General features: G+C 40.9%; 1 protein-coding gene across 1 annotated transcript in view; it reads left to right on the top strand.

Moving 5' to 3' along the window:
* The window catches only part of LOC311631543 (collagen alpha-4(VI) chain-like), a 93,965-nt gene that overhangs the window by 64,550 nt on the left and 15,576 nt on the right, over positions 1 to 13,839 (top strand). The window contains exons 26-33 of the mRNA XM_084901732.1: positions 1,043 to 1,093; positions 3,714 to 3,749; positions 3,854 to 3,916; positions 5,248 to 5,310; positions 6,825 to 6,860; positions 7,834 to 7,870; positions 8,543 to 8,554; positions 8,642 to 9,135. Of these exons, the coding sequence (XP_084757858.1) occupies positions 1,043 to 1,093; positions 3,714 to 3,749; positions 3,854 to 3,916; positions 5,248 to 5,310; positions 6,825 to 6,860; positions 7,834 to 7,870; positions 8,543 to 8,554; positions 8,642 to 9,135 (792 nt within the window). The remainder of the gene's footprint in view (positions 1 to 1,042; positions 1,094 to 3,713; positions 3,750 to 3,853; positions 3,917 to 5,247; positions 5,311 to 6,824; positions 6,861 to 7,833; positions 7,871 to 8,542; positions 8,555 to 8,641; positions 9,136 to 13,839) is intronic.

Here is a 13,839-nt window from a genome sequence, read left to right as displayed (position 1 = left end):
TTATTTTAACAAGATTTCAAACTTTCCTCCTTAGCTATAAGAATGGCTTAAAATAAAAAGGAATTTCTTCTCCGTTAATGTACTTGATTTGGATGCATTCATTGTCTATTCAGCACAAGGTGCCTATAAGTTTCTACATTCACTCTTTATTACAGAAAGCTCATTGTCTATATCTACAGATGCTAAGATTCTATAGTATTATCAACATTTTCATAATTATTATCTTCAGCACTACCTCTGCTTCCACCACCACTACCTCTACCATCACCACCACCATTACCCTGACCAATATCACTGCCACCATCATAACCATCACAACCATTACTACCTCCTGGCCAACATTATCACTATTACTGCCACCATCGGCAGCAGAATAAGGACCACTTACCAAGTACTTGCTTTGTGCCTGGCATCATGCTAAGGACTTTCCATATATGATCTCACTCAATCTCCCAACCATACTAGACAGATTATATTATTATCCCCATTTAACAGATAAGGAAACTGAAGCTTGGAGAGGCTCAATAATGTGCCTAAGGCTAATCATACAACTAGTGTTGGAAATGGACTAAAAATTTAGGTCTGTCTGTGTTTACAGCGAATAAACATATTCACTAAACTACATTGCCTCTATCCCAATCTTTCTCCCCAAAGTCTATCTTTATCCCTAGAGTTTACCAATTCTGGAACTTCCATTGTTCCTTTATCCTACAAGGAAAGCAAGTTTGCTCAAGGAGAACTTTGTATAGTGATTGGGTTTCCTACACCCATGGTGTTATCTTGCTGCAGAGGGGGTTAAAACCAAAAGAAAATATAACACATTTATGTATATGATGGTCTTTAAAAACTTTAAATGCTATTCTATCCTTATCCTTTTGAAAGTAGTCTAGGGTATATCCCATGAAGCTGGGATAAACCTCCATTAAGCCCCTTCTGCCTTCACCACCTCCTTGCACTGCTGATTTTTCCAAGGGTTCAGATCATATTTTCAACCAAGTACTGATCTGGTGATTCTACAGTTCATCTTGTGTCATTTTCTTAGGGTCTTTTTGGTCCTGATGGATATGGACTTCCGGGAAGAAAAGGAACAAAGGTGAGAGTTACCTTACAGAGTATTCTGAACTAAAGATATAGCTTTTATTTTATTTTACTGGAGTAAGAGTTATTACTCAAGTGGCATGACAGGAATGGTTTCTGCACATTGTATGTGACATGTTGTAGCTGCCAGAGTTTCCTCCTTAAAAACGAAAAGCTGGTTTTGTCTCTTCTTTATTTAAAAATCAAACTCCTGACCTCATTGTCTACCTGCACCAGTGATTCCACCCCAGCTCTGTGCATGCCAGGTTCTTTCCCAGCTCCTTACCTTGGCAAACACTCTTGCCTCTATTTGGGATGTCCTTCCCCATCTCTCTCCTTGGGCCAGTGTTTACTCATTTTCTAAACCAACTCAAATACCAACTTCTTGTGGGAGACTGAATTTGTTGTCCTATATTCTGTGTTCCCAAAGCATGTTTCCACAGTAGACCCTTTCCTTTGTAATTTATTCCTGCATAGTATTTGTCTACCTCCCAGTTTGTGCACTCGATAGCAAAACTTCATCTTCCTCGGGTTTGTATTACTGGCACAGAGGCTGGCACAGAGTGGTCCTCAATAAGTATATTTACATATTTCTACTCCCATAAGAAGCTGCTGTTTTAACATGTAGTTAAATGAGTTACAGACAGAGGTTTTGAAGCATGGAAGTCACATGGATCTTGTTAAGTAAACCAAATGTCGATAGCCACAATTATTCTTGGTTCTTTAACTTGCAAGTGACAATTACTGCTGCATGAAATAAGTCACTGGGGTGTTTAGTGATGTTCAGCTACTTAACAATGTCAGGATTCTGGGCTGGCTTCTCTGCAACTCTCTTGTTTCCCTTGTGGCTGCTAGATAGCACCACTGCCATTTTAGTGAGCAGGGAAATGCCTCAAACATAGTGATCCCTTAGAACAATGGTCGGCAAACTCATTAGTCACCAGAGCCAAATATCAATAGTACAACGATTGAAATTTATTTGAGAGCCAATTTTTATTAAAACTTATCCTAATGCCAATTCTTCAAAATAGACTCGTCCAGGCTGTGGTATTTTGTGGAAGAGCCACACTCAAGGGGCCAAAGAGCCGCATGTGGCTCGTGAGCCCCAATTTGCCGACTACGACCTTAGAACATATCTGGGGAATGATGAACAGCGTGGGACCTCAGGGATCATCTAGTTTAGCCTTGTTAACTTACAGATAAGAAAATTGAGACTCAGAGAAGTGCAATAACTTGCCTGTGGTCACATAGCCAGTTAGAGACAGAGCTGAGTGTGGAGACTAGTTCTTTGGAGCCCCATCCTGGCAAATGAAGTCTTTCTTCTCTAGGGGAGAGTTTGCATAGCAGGGAATTTGGGTAGAATTCAAATGTGCATGTTTAGAGCCACAGACCACCTCTGAGGAAATCACCAATGCTAGTCTATGCTTATAGTGATACACTTAACATCGTGGGACACACAGAGTCACTCCATATTTGCATGAGTTTTTCCTGGCAGGTCATAATGGTCTCACTGTAAGTGGTCCTTGCTGCTGGTTAGCCAGCAGATCACATTTTCCTTTTCTGTTCACTCTCCTCTCCTCTGAGCGATCTGTAGCACACCTGCTCCTTTCCATAGATCATTCCCAGCATGAAAAGAGGTGGGAATATCTCTCATGTAAAAAACACTCAAACCAAACCCCTGATTTAAACATATACTTTCTTAGCCCCATTTCTCTCTGGCAACTCTTTGAAGGAGTAGGTTTATACCCATGGTTCCATTCCAGGGTGATTTTTACCCTCCAGGGAGTGTTTGGCAATGTCTGAAGATATTTTGGTTGTCAAAACTAGGGAAGGGGATGCTATAGTGAGTAAAGACCAGAGATACTATTTTTCATCCTATATACAATCCACAGGACAGCTCCTCACAACAAGGAACCATTAGGCCCAAATGACAGTAGGACGGGGTTAGAAGCTCTACTTTCTTTCCTCTGGTTCACTAACTAATGACAATTGAGCCTTCATTCCTTGGCTTTCCCCACTCAACTACACGCTTTAGTTGAGGTAAAGCCCATGGTGCTGAATCCAATGGCCAGTTCTCTGCCCCCATCATACTCCATGTCCTAGCAGCATTTGACAAAGATGTTCCTGGGCTGGCTCTTGAGACCTTTCCCCTCTCATCTGCCGGAACACCCACTTTCCTGGTTTTCACTGGCTGCTCTTTCTCAGTCTACTTTGCCAGATCTTCTGAAAATGTTCTTGAGCTCTAACTATTGAATATCCTTACATTTTTCTTTCTCATTATTCCTTAGGTCAGTGGTTCTCAGCCTTTCTAATGCTGAGACCCTTTAATACAGTTCCTCATGTTGTGGTGACCCCCAACCATAAAATTATTTTTGTTGCTACTTCATAACTGTAATTTTGCTACTGTTAATGAATTGTAATGTAAATATCTGTGTTTTCTGATGGTCTTAAGGCTCTACAGCAACAGTTCTCAACCTGTGGGTCATGACCCACAGGTTGAGAACCACTAGCAGAGATGCGACCTGTTTGGAGTTGTTTTCCTTAAAGTTATTATTTCTTTCCCCACCCTGAGGAATGCCAAAGAAAGATTTAACAACAGGACTTTAAACAAAGCCTTATCTCATTTCTGACCATAGGGTGAACCTGGATTTCCTGGCTATCCTGGAACACGAGTAAGAAGATGGCTTCCCGGGCCTGGCAGCTGGTATGCAGAATGTGTCATTTGTTTGTGCTCATATTTCTTTACACTCAAGATTTTGCTTTCAATTCTATAAAGGGAGAAGATGGTGACCCAGGCCATCGAGGAGAGAAAGGAGCAAAGGGAATCAGAGGGAAGAGGGTAAGAATCAAAGGAATTTCCCTAGATTTATGAAGACCTACCTCTTGACACTCTACTCAGAGGTATATATTTCCATTGGTTTATTGGGCTTCTTAGAAGGAAGCCCAGGTCATCCTCAGGCAGGCATGTTTCACACCCTCCTTGGGCTACCTCACTTCCCACTGGATCCCATTCTTGCTTACCTTCTGAATACAAATGCAGCTTCCAACCATAACAGGAAAATACAAATTGGAGTTTCAGTTATGCAATATCAACCTTTAAAAAATAAGTTTGGAGGCATGTCTGTCTTTGATAAACCTAGATATAATTTGAGAAGGGTATTATTTTAGCTGCAGAGCAAATGTTGCTGTTTCTTTGAGATTCTTCGAAACCATACCCTTCTATTAGCTTTTTTAGGACTATACGCTCATGAATGTGGCTGCCATCTCGGTGGACTTTGAGTTGTATTTTCACTGTGCTTTATAAAGTCTACTATTAAACATCTATTCTTTCAGGGATAGATGTTTAATGGTAGGGATAGAAGATTCAAACTTGAAGAGCCACAATCACTAGCAGCTCATTATGGAAAGAGTAACCATGTGGATATCTAAGATCTTGGTTGTGTTTAGCTGATAGACATTAGAGAGCGAGGCTTTGTAGGAAGAGGACATGGACCAGTGTTCAGTGGAAGAAAAGAGGAAAGAAAAGAGGATATATATATTTTATGAACTCAATAATTAGTATTTTTATACACTGGCAAGGACATAAAGAAAAATTTGATCTATGCCTAACTTGGCTTGTAACTGGCTAATATTGCCTAGCTCAGCTAAACCTATCTCTCTGGTTTCTAATTTTAAAAATATAAAACATCAATCACATGCAGGTAATGATGTGTCAGTTCAAATACCGGTAAAATGGGCAGTGAATCCATGGTTAGCATACACCTTTTCTCATACATGGAAGGCCAGAAGGGGGTAGAAGAGCTTTTTCTCTCTCTTGATGCCACATCTTCAATGAATACTCTATACTTTATGCATCTTTTAATTATGTGACCTGGAGGCTCAACTGAATATGACATCCTTTAAGGCTGTTTGGAAATATGTATACATGTTGACTGGAATTAGGTATCTGTGTGTTGCAGGGGGAGAGGGGTTTTTAGATGGTTTCCATAGAGATCCCTTCTCTTTCTAGTTTCCATGCCTCACTCCACTGATCACAGTGCATAAACTAATGGGTCTATAGTAGACTCATTGTACCTTAGGCATAACAACAACTTGATATCTCAAAGTGATGGCTGTAATAGAGTTATATTCAAGGTGGGAAGCTTATTCCTGTGGTTTGTCATTTTTTAGGGTAATGCTGGCTTCCCAGGATTTGTTGGAACTCCAGGTGACCAAGGCCCTCCAGGACCACGGGTAACATGGACTCTTCTCTTTTCTCTTACTTTCAACCTTGTGTAAAAATGAATAGAGATTTGATAAGAGGCATCTCTAAGAAGAAGTGAACATTTGGGACACGCAAGAGGATCTATTAGGGAATGGACCAAATTTGCTTTACATTCGCTTCAAGTCCTTACGGAGTATATTGATTCAATATAAATGTTTTACTTGGAAGATGGGGAAGAGATTAGAGTGGCTGGAGATGTATGAATATGTCATAATACATAAACCAATATATAATACTTACCGGAGAATGAGTTTATCAGTGTCAATAAGATGTGCAACAACATTTATGCCCAAACTAGAAGAAAATCCTAACATAAGAGACATTTATATAATCTTAACTGAACTGACAATGTTGCAAGCCCACAAATATTTTTTAAATTCCATGGAAGGTCATTTGGTATGAAAGGAAAGACTTGGGGCTATTGTCATTTTGCCCCATGGCTCATCCTAGAGTGAGTCAGCCATGGGTTGAACCTATTGATTTCACTATTGTGAAGGTACAACAAAGTCACAGAATAAAAAATCTTAGCCCTAGCTGGTTTGGCTCGATGGACAGAGCGTTGGACTATGGACTGGAAGGTCCTAGGTTCGATTCTGTCAAGGGCACATGCTTGGGTTGCTGGTTTGATCCCCAGTGGGGGCGTGCAGAAGGCAACCAATCAATGACACTCTCTCATCATTGATGTCTCTCTCTCTCTTTCCCTCTCTCTTCCTCTCTGAAATCAACAAAAATATATTAAAAAGAAAATCTTAGAAGGACCACCCATGCCCATTATGCAGATTAGAATACAAAGGTTGAGATTATAATGACCTGCCCAAGGTGACATGCTATTACTACCTTGTAAAGTCTAAATAAGGCAGCTCTCATACTGAAGAGTCTAGGAAATATTTAAGTTCTTGGGCAAAGACAGGGTGGTGGTGAGTGGCTGGAGGAGATAGGGTAGGGGAGGACTGGGTTCTATTTTAAAACTATTATGAATGACCCTGAGGTTTTGAATGGCCTTTCTTTTTCTGAATTATATTCTAAACTGTGGCTTTGTCTCAAAATGACTCGATCTTCTAAAACAGGGGTCCTCAAACTTTTGAAAGTGGGGGCCAGATCACGGTCCCTCAGAGAGCTGGAGGGCCGGACTATATGAACTACTAATTCCTACTGTAACACCTCGGCTGCGCTCACTGCCCAAAAAACCTGGCGGGCCGGATCAGACTCCCCTGGGGGCTGCATGTGGCCCGCGGGCCGTAGTTTGAAGACCCCTGAAGTTATGTATCATGTACTTGGGCATCCTGGGCTGCAAGGTCTAGGACATACCTCCTAGGCACTCTGACCTCCTTTTTTAAGGGGTCAGACAGAACTTCAGGGCCAGGAGTGAAGGGCAGAGGTGGTCCATTGACCTAGTGAACTGTAAGAACCTCTTGACAACTCAGGATAAAAATGTACTGGACCTCAGAATTTTGCATCTTAAATCTGTCTCTGTTCTTTCCAGGGCATCAGGGGCCCCAGAGGCTTGGCAGATATGATGGTAAGTGAATATTTTAATCCTAAACTGCATTCTTTTCAGAACACAGAGCCTTTTCACTTTGACAAAACAGAAATCTATAAAGATTCTTTAGTTTTGTCTCTTATGAATTCTGTTAGTACTTCAAGTTTATAGACTTTACCAAATCTATAATAAAAAGAGTAGAATAATATTTTAAATCCTGGAGGGGATCTGGATGTTTTTGAGTAACATCAGTTGACATGAAAGGAGAGACTGAGGCCACTCCCTTACACAATATGCTTTTTTGTGAAGTTCAAAAATTGCTTATAAAGTATTTATATGCCAACATACAGCACAGCCCTGGCCTTTGTGTCTCATGGAACACATGGAAATAATCTCAAAAGTTATGATTTTTTTATGTTCCAAGTACAAACATACTATTTGGTGGATGGAGGGAGGAAGTGGGGACAACTGAGGAGCAGGAAGTGATGGGGCTGAGGGAAGAACAGGACAGAGAGGAGGGGGTCAAAGGGATGAAGCAGAATTCTAGGGGAGGTGCTAGGAGTACCTGTCTTGGCAGTCATTCTAAAGAAGTGTGCCAGGATTTGCTAATACAGAGGTCCAAAAGTTGAAGGCATTTCTCTGACTTCTGTGCTGAGATTCCTGGATTTATACTTTTTCAAAATCAGACTTGATTTCTTTGCTTTGTGAGGCCGATAAAAAAAGAAAAGAAAAAAGAATCCCTCTTATCTACCTATCTCTAATAATAGGGGGATTATATGTATGTAAAATATTTTATAAATGCTTTAAAATATCCACGGGATCCAGAACTATAACTGCTGGACGGTTTTAATTGCTATAACAATTTTTGAGTTTTTTTGTGGCAGCTTGAAAAGCTTCAGATGGGTACTGATGATATCCATATGACATTTCTAAGTCGCCAGGATGAGGAGGAATATCAGTATACTTCAAATAAAATGCTGTTTCCTTTTTTCTCTCTCCATCTTTTTCACAGCCTTGTGAAATTGTCAACTTCACACGAGAAAACTGCCGTAAGTTGTTTGAAAAAGACCCAAAAGGAGCCAGTGGTGTGAAAAGAGAATGAATCATGGATTGGGGACATAAGTCCCCAATGGATTTGACTGAGATTGGGAGGCACCATTGTCCATTATGAAAGGCTCCTATAAATAAATACATTTAGCTCAGTCCCCACTTGGGTAACTAATCTTCCTCAATGTGGCCTTAGCAATGAAATGGTCAAAGGGCATATCATCTCAATGGTGGGGAAAATTCCACTGTACAGTATGGTAACCCATGAAATGCAGTGATAATTGCACTCCTGCATGTCTGCATCATGGTGTTTCTTATCACAAAGCAGACAAAGAGAAGCTTTGTTCTTTTGTTGTTTTTAATCTTCACCTGAGGATGTTCTTTTCCATTGATCTTTAGAGAGGAAGGAAGAGAGGGAGGGGGAGAGACAAAGAGAGAGAAACATTGATGTGAAAGAGACAAATTGATTGGTTGTCTCCTGCACATACCCTACCAGGACTGGGGATCAAACATTTAACCGAGCTACATGCCCTTAAGCAGAATCGAATCCGAGACCCTTCAGTGTGTGGGCCCACACTCTAACCACTAGTCGGAAGCACTGGCATGAAGAACATACCACTACTCATGTAAACTAACAATGTCCTCTTTTTTCTCCAAAATAATTTCCCTTCCAGCGTGTTCAACAGGTAAATATTATTTTTTCTTATTCGCTCACATCTTCGCTTGTTAGTGGCATTGCAGAAAATCTTAAAGCTGTGTTTCCATGTGTCAAGGTGTTTCCAAATGCCCAGTGTTCCCGACCGAAGTGATCTTTGCCTTGGACATGTCAAATGACATCTCTGAGGTGGATTTCGAGAGGATGAGGGACATTTTATTGTCTCTGTTGATGAAGATGGAAATAAGTGAGAGTAACTGCCCCAAGGGGGCGCGAGTGGCCATCGTTTCGTACAACAACAAAATAGATCACCTGATTCGCTTCTCGGACTACAAGGGCAAGCCTGCCCTCCTCCAGGCAGTCAGGAAAATCCCCCTGGAAAGGTCATCGGGCATCAGGAACCTTGGCGCCGCCATGAGGTTTGTGGCAAGACATGGATTCAAACGTGTGCGCTCCGGCCTTCTCATGAGGAAAGTGGCTGTGTTCTTCCAGGCGGGCTGGGCCCTTGATCTGGAGTCCATCAGCACGGCCACCCTGGAGCTCAGTGCGCAGGACATCATCCCTGCAGTCGTCACCTTCACAGAGGAGCACAACCTCCCCGACGCCCTGGTGGTATGTGGGGGAACCCGTTGGGTGGCAGGGGAACTGGGTCAGTTAGTACATGGTCCTTCCCCCTCTATCAAGGACCACAGGAGGGATGAGAGCTGTTCCAAGGAAGAATTTCCCAGAAATTGATGTGTGTGCATGGAGGGTGTATTCATTATGGATTCTACTATTAGTGCCGGCTGCCGTTCTTGAGCACATACTTTGTTTGTGCTATGTGCCTCATCAACATTATTCAATTATTCCCCAAACTCGATAAGTTAAGTTTATTGTATATCTTCATTTCAGAAATGAGAAAACGGAGGCTTGGAGATCTTAAGTCTCTCAATAAAAGTCAAGTACCTAGTTGGTGACAGACTGATGTCTGCCTTCAGAGCTTATGTTAAACCACTGCTCTAAGTTGTTTTGTGGGGGTCCACAGGATAAAGTTTTCTTTTCTCACTTGGGTCTATAAAATACATATCCATAGAGGAAAGCAAGGAATGTGCACTGATTTTAAGTGAAGAGCTGGTTGGGTTTTTATATGTTTACACCCCCAATATGCTGTTGGTTGCAGAGTCCAAGTTGGGATGAGGCCCTACACTTCTCAGGGCAAACCTTCACAGTTTTTATATCCCTCTGAAATCTCAGCTCCTGCCCGGGAGGTTGGGGCCAGCCCTTTTCACATATCCACCCTTTCTACCAGTCTCAATGTGGCTTCTTCTATAAATCGTTGGTTATAAGACTTCTCTTCAGCTAGTCTTCAGTTGGTTATTCGGGTTGATTGCTCTGTATTTTAATTGCAATTCCAGTTTGATCCTGGAAGGAACTGAGTGTAACATCCACCTACTCCACCCACCATCTTGGATCTAAATTGCTATTCTCTGTTTAAGAGCTTCCCGGATGCTTATGAGTGTCAGGTTGAGCCATGTGACATTGCCAATATTCAATTGTTTTTGACTGGCAAACGTGGGAATGTCCTATCATTCAACCTAATAGCTAATGAGTTTGGGCTAGAATACTTAATTTTCTTTGAAGGTTGAGTGTGCAACAGAAGCAGTAGGTAATAGATTTTGTTGACACAGCTGTGAATATACTTCTAAGAGTCAGTAGATAAAACTGTGACAACTTGAAAACTGATGGAAAGGATGGACAAAATATTTTGAGCTTTGAGAAACAAAGTTAAAATGCAGAGGGCGCATTCCTTGTTCAGAGTACATCCCTCTTGCCTAGCAGGATGTCTGGACAGGGATGGGTTAATGAGAATGGAAGCAACTCTCAATAACCTCCTGAAAGGAGTAATAAAGGCAGAGTATAAACAATGGTTTACATTGCAGATGTAGCTTTTGTCTTTGGCTCTTTCATCATTGATAAGGAGGTGACTTTGGAAAAGTCTCTTCACCTTGCTGAGTCTCATTTTGCTCAGCTCTAAAATGGAGAGGATCACAACTAGATATTATCTAGGCTTCTTGCCAGGTGTAATTATCTATTTTCTGGAAGGCATTTTCCTAATGATTGGAGAGTGATATATACGGTAAAGTTACATCCCCCAAATGCTCAGCAGTGCTGCTTTCTGGGAGCAGTTTTTGGATCTGATGTAGAGATGATCCTTCCCCAAAATGTTCTTGCCCTCTTTGTTGCCTTAGGTTCGGAGTAAAATGTTACAGTGACCTGTGAGAAGAACTTGCCAGCTTAAATATTCATGGACCTCAGTCCTGTCATTTCTATCTGCTCTCCTCTCCATTTCTTGGGCATATTCTTGCCCCAGGTTGCTGGGAGACCACTCTGTTTCTTATATTTAACAATTTAGAAAGGATGTTAAATGGTGCTTGCCAGCTCAAATGTAATAAATGACCTCATTTCTGGTGATATTAGCAAGGAGATAAACTGTAAAAACAAGAACCGCCTTTCAGGGCCTTTTAGAAAAATTCTGATTTCTTTACAACTGGGCATATTGCAACCTTAACCTCCCCTATCATGTGCTCTATCCATTGGGGAGTCCAGTTAGGTGCGTGTGAATATCCTATGACTTTTTTTTCTGATTGACCTGCCTGAGGGCTTTCCTTGACTATTTCTGTGGAGATTTTGTTTTTCACCTCTATGATATTTTATTTTTCAGAACAACATCCAGATGCTTCTGGCAAAATGATGATTATTCAATTTGAAATAATTATATAAACAGATGCCATAATGTCTCAGTCCATTTAAACATGCTTGGAGGCTGTGGGTATATTGAAAAGATTCTTTAAACCACCCATTGAGTCCTCTCAGCCCTGGATAAAACAGTATTACAGCATTTGTACTATTTGAGCGTAATCCCATTGTCAAGAAGTGTCCAAGTGTCTCAAAACATGACTTCATTCACCCAATTTTTAAAAAGTTAACAATCTGAGATCTGGCACACAAATTACAGAAAAAATGTAATTTGTGGGCCAGATCTCAAATGCAATTTCTCTTTATAAAAAATATAGCACATGCTCCCTTGAAACATTACCTAAGAAAATAACTCATTTTTATGGAGCGAGGCTCGGTTTTAAGATCTTCCCACTTATTGATTCACTTAATCCCAATGAGACTACTATTACTATGGGCTCATGTATTAGGTGATGAAACTAAGAGAAGTTAACTTGCTCAAGGTTTGGAATTCCCATTAGTAATGGGATTTTAATTCAGAATTCAAAAATAGGAAGAAAGTTCAAAGTTCTTCCCACGCATTAATTTATTTTATATTTACAACAATACTATGAGATAGATCTATGAACTGGCCCTATTTCTATTTGTGTATTGTTCTTAAAAAAACAAAACAAAAGCATAACCCTAAAGAATGGATTTGGATTTCTGACTATCATGAAGATAAAAAGTAAAATCAGCTTTAGAAAATGAAAATACAGGGGTGGGCAAAAGTAGACTTATCAAAGTTGTGAGTACACACAATCATTCTTTTTTATGATGCTCAATCACCTGAGGCACAATGTCCAGGGCAACAGAATTTATTATTATATTCTTATTTATTAATTATTGTATTATTAATTACAACTGCAGACCTACTTTTGCTCACCCCTATGTTAAGAGGAAGGGCAAAGAGAATCTGGGGTTTTTAAAAATGTTGGTATAATTTCAGAATTCATAAAAGTTTATATATATATATATATATATATATATATATATATATATATATATATATACTTTTTCTTTTTAAGAAAATACTGGGTTGTCCAGACAGGTCCTTTTAGAGGCCATGGATACCACTCTGCTGAGGCCTTGGGGACTGCTGTTTTCTGTTGGGTTGTAACTCCCCTAAAGGCAGGATCAGCAACTGAGGAACAAATTAGGCAATGAGGCTTCAAACTCTGGCTTTGTCTCCTATGTTGTCTGGACATGTTACTTAGCACTGAGACTTCAATTTATTCACCCATAAAACAGGGATAACCTCACAGGTTTGTTGTGGGAATTATAAGAGATAGTACTACAGAGGCATCTGACACGTTCTGTGTGTACACTCAGTGTAAGCCATTATTATTACAATCTTCTTAAGGTCCTTAAGAGGGAACCTTGGCCCAGTATCTGTAGGTTAAATTGGATAGCTTTTATTTGGTGAATGCCTATGGAGTTCCAACTGCCCTGCTACATGCTTTTCATGTTTTGTCATCTTAGCCCCTCACTACTCAAATGTGGTCCTGGGACCAGCCACACCAGCATCACCCATGTGTGTGAGAAATGCCAAATCTCAAGCTCTATATTAAAAAACTGTCTGTATTTTTAATAAGATTCCCAGATGGTTTGCATAAATGTTAAAGTTTGAGGAATGTCAGTATGATCTCAACTATCCTACAAGTTAATGCTAGTCTGCATTTCCAGAGAAGGAAAGGTCAGAAGTGAAGTGACTTGTTCTAAACTTATATAGTCCTGGCATTGGCTTCCCCATATGTCTGGTTCCCTAGTTGTACCCTGCCATCCAGCAATCTCAATCCAATGCTGACCTCAAATATTTGCTGGGGAATCCAGGAAGACCTCATGGCAGTCTTGGTGGGACCACACCAAATGACAGGAGCCCAAACTAGACTCAGGCTCCCGGGTCAGTTACAGAATTGTTCTTTTCTGTGTCCTTCCCTCATTGTTTCTGTTTCCCCCTCCTTGTTCCCTGAGCCCTTACCTCAACTGGATGTCAGATTTTTTCCAACTCTCCCTCTTTAGGGTCCAGTTAGCCCTTCTTCTGCCAAATCCTCCTCCCCAGCACTTTATTTATATCCCTTTCCTCCCTTCTGTCTAAGCCAAAAGTCTCCCCCAACTCACTCCCAGGAATGAACATTGTTCCATGGCCTCTGGCAGCTGAATACAACAGCTGAGACCCTGTGGGTATTTCTAGCTTAGGGTCTATGGAGAGTTTTTGAATAGTGAGGGCTCAGGTCCAAGGGTTGCCTATATCCTTTCAGGAAATGTCTAACTGTTTATTAAATAAAAGAGAATGCTAATGTAAATCCCTGTGCTTCATCCCCTCAGACCCCTTATACTTCTGTCTTTAGCATACAACTTGTCCCTATAGACCATAACTGGATATCCTATATAATAAAAGCCTAATAGCTAAGTGTCTGACTGTTTGACCGTTTGACCAGTCACTATAATGCGCACTGACCATCAGGGGCAGATGCTCCAGTAGGTTAGCTTGCTGCTGGGGTCTGACCCATCGGGACTGGGAAAGACAGTCCCGATTGGCCCCAACTAGGACTGGGCAAG

This window comes from Pipistrellus hanaki, assembly GCF_964339955.1.
Source record: "Pipistrellus hanaki genome assembly, chromosome: 13".
Taxonomy (NCBI): domain Eukaryota; kingdom Metazoa; phylum Chordata; class Mammalia; order Chiroptera; family Vespertilionidae; genus Pipistrellus; species Pipistrellus hanaki.
Note: the sequence above shows the minus strand (reverse complement) of the source record. Positions and strands in the feature narration are given on the sequence as shown.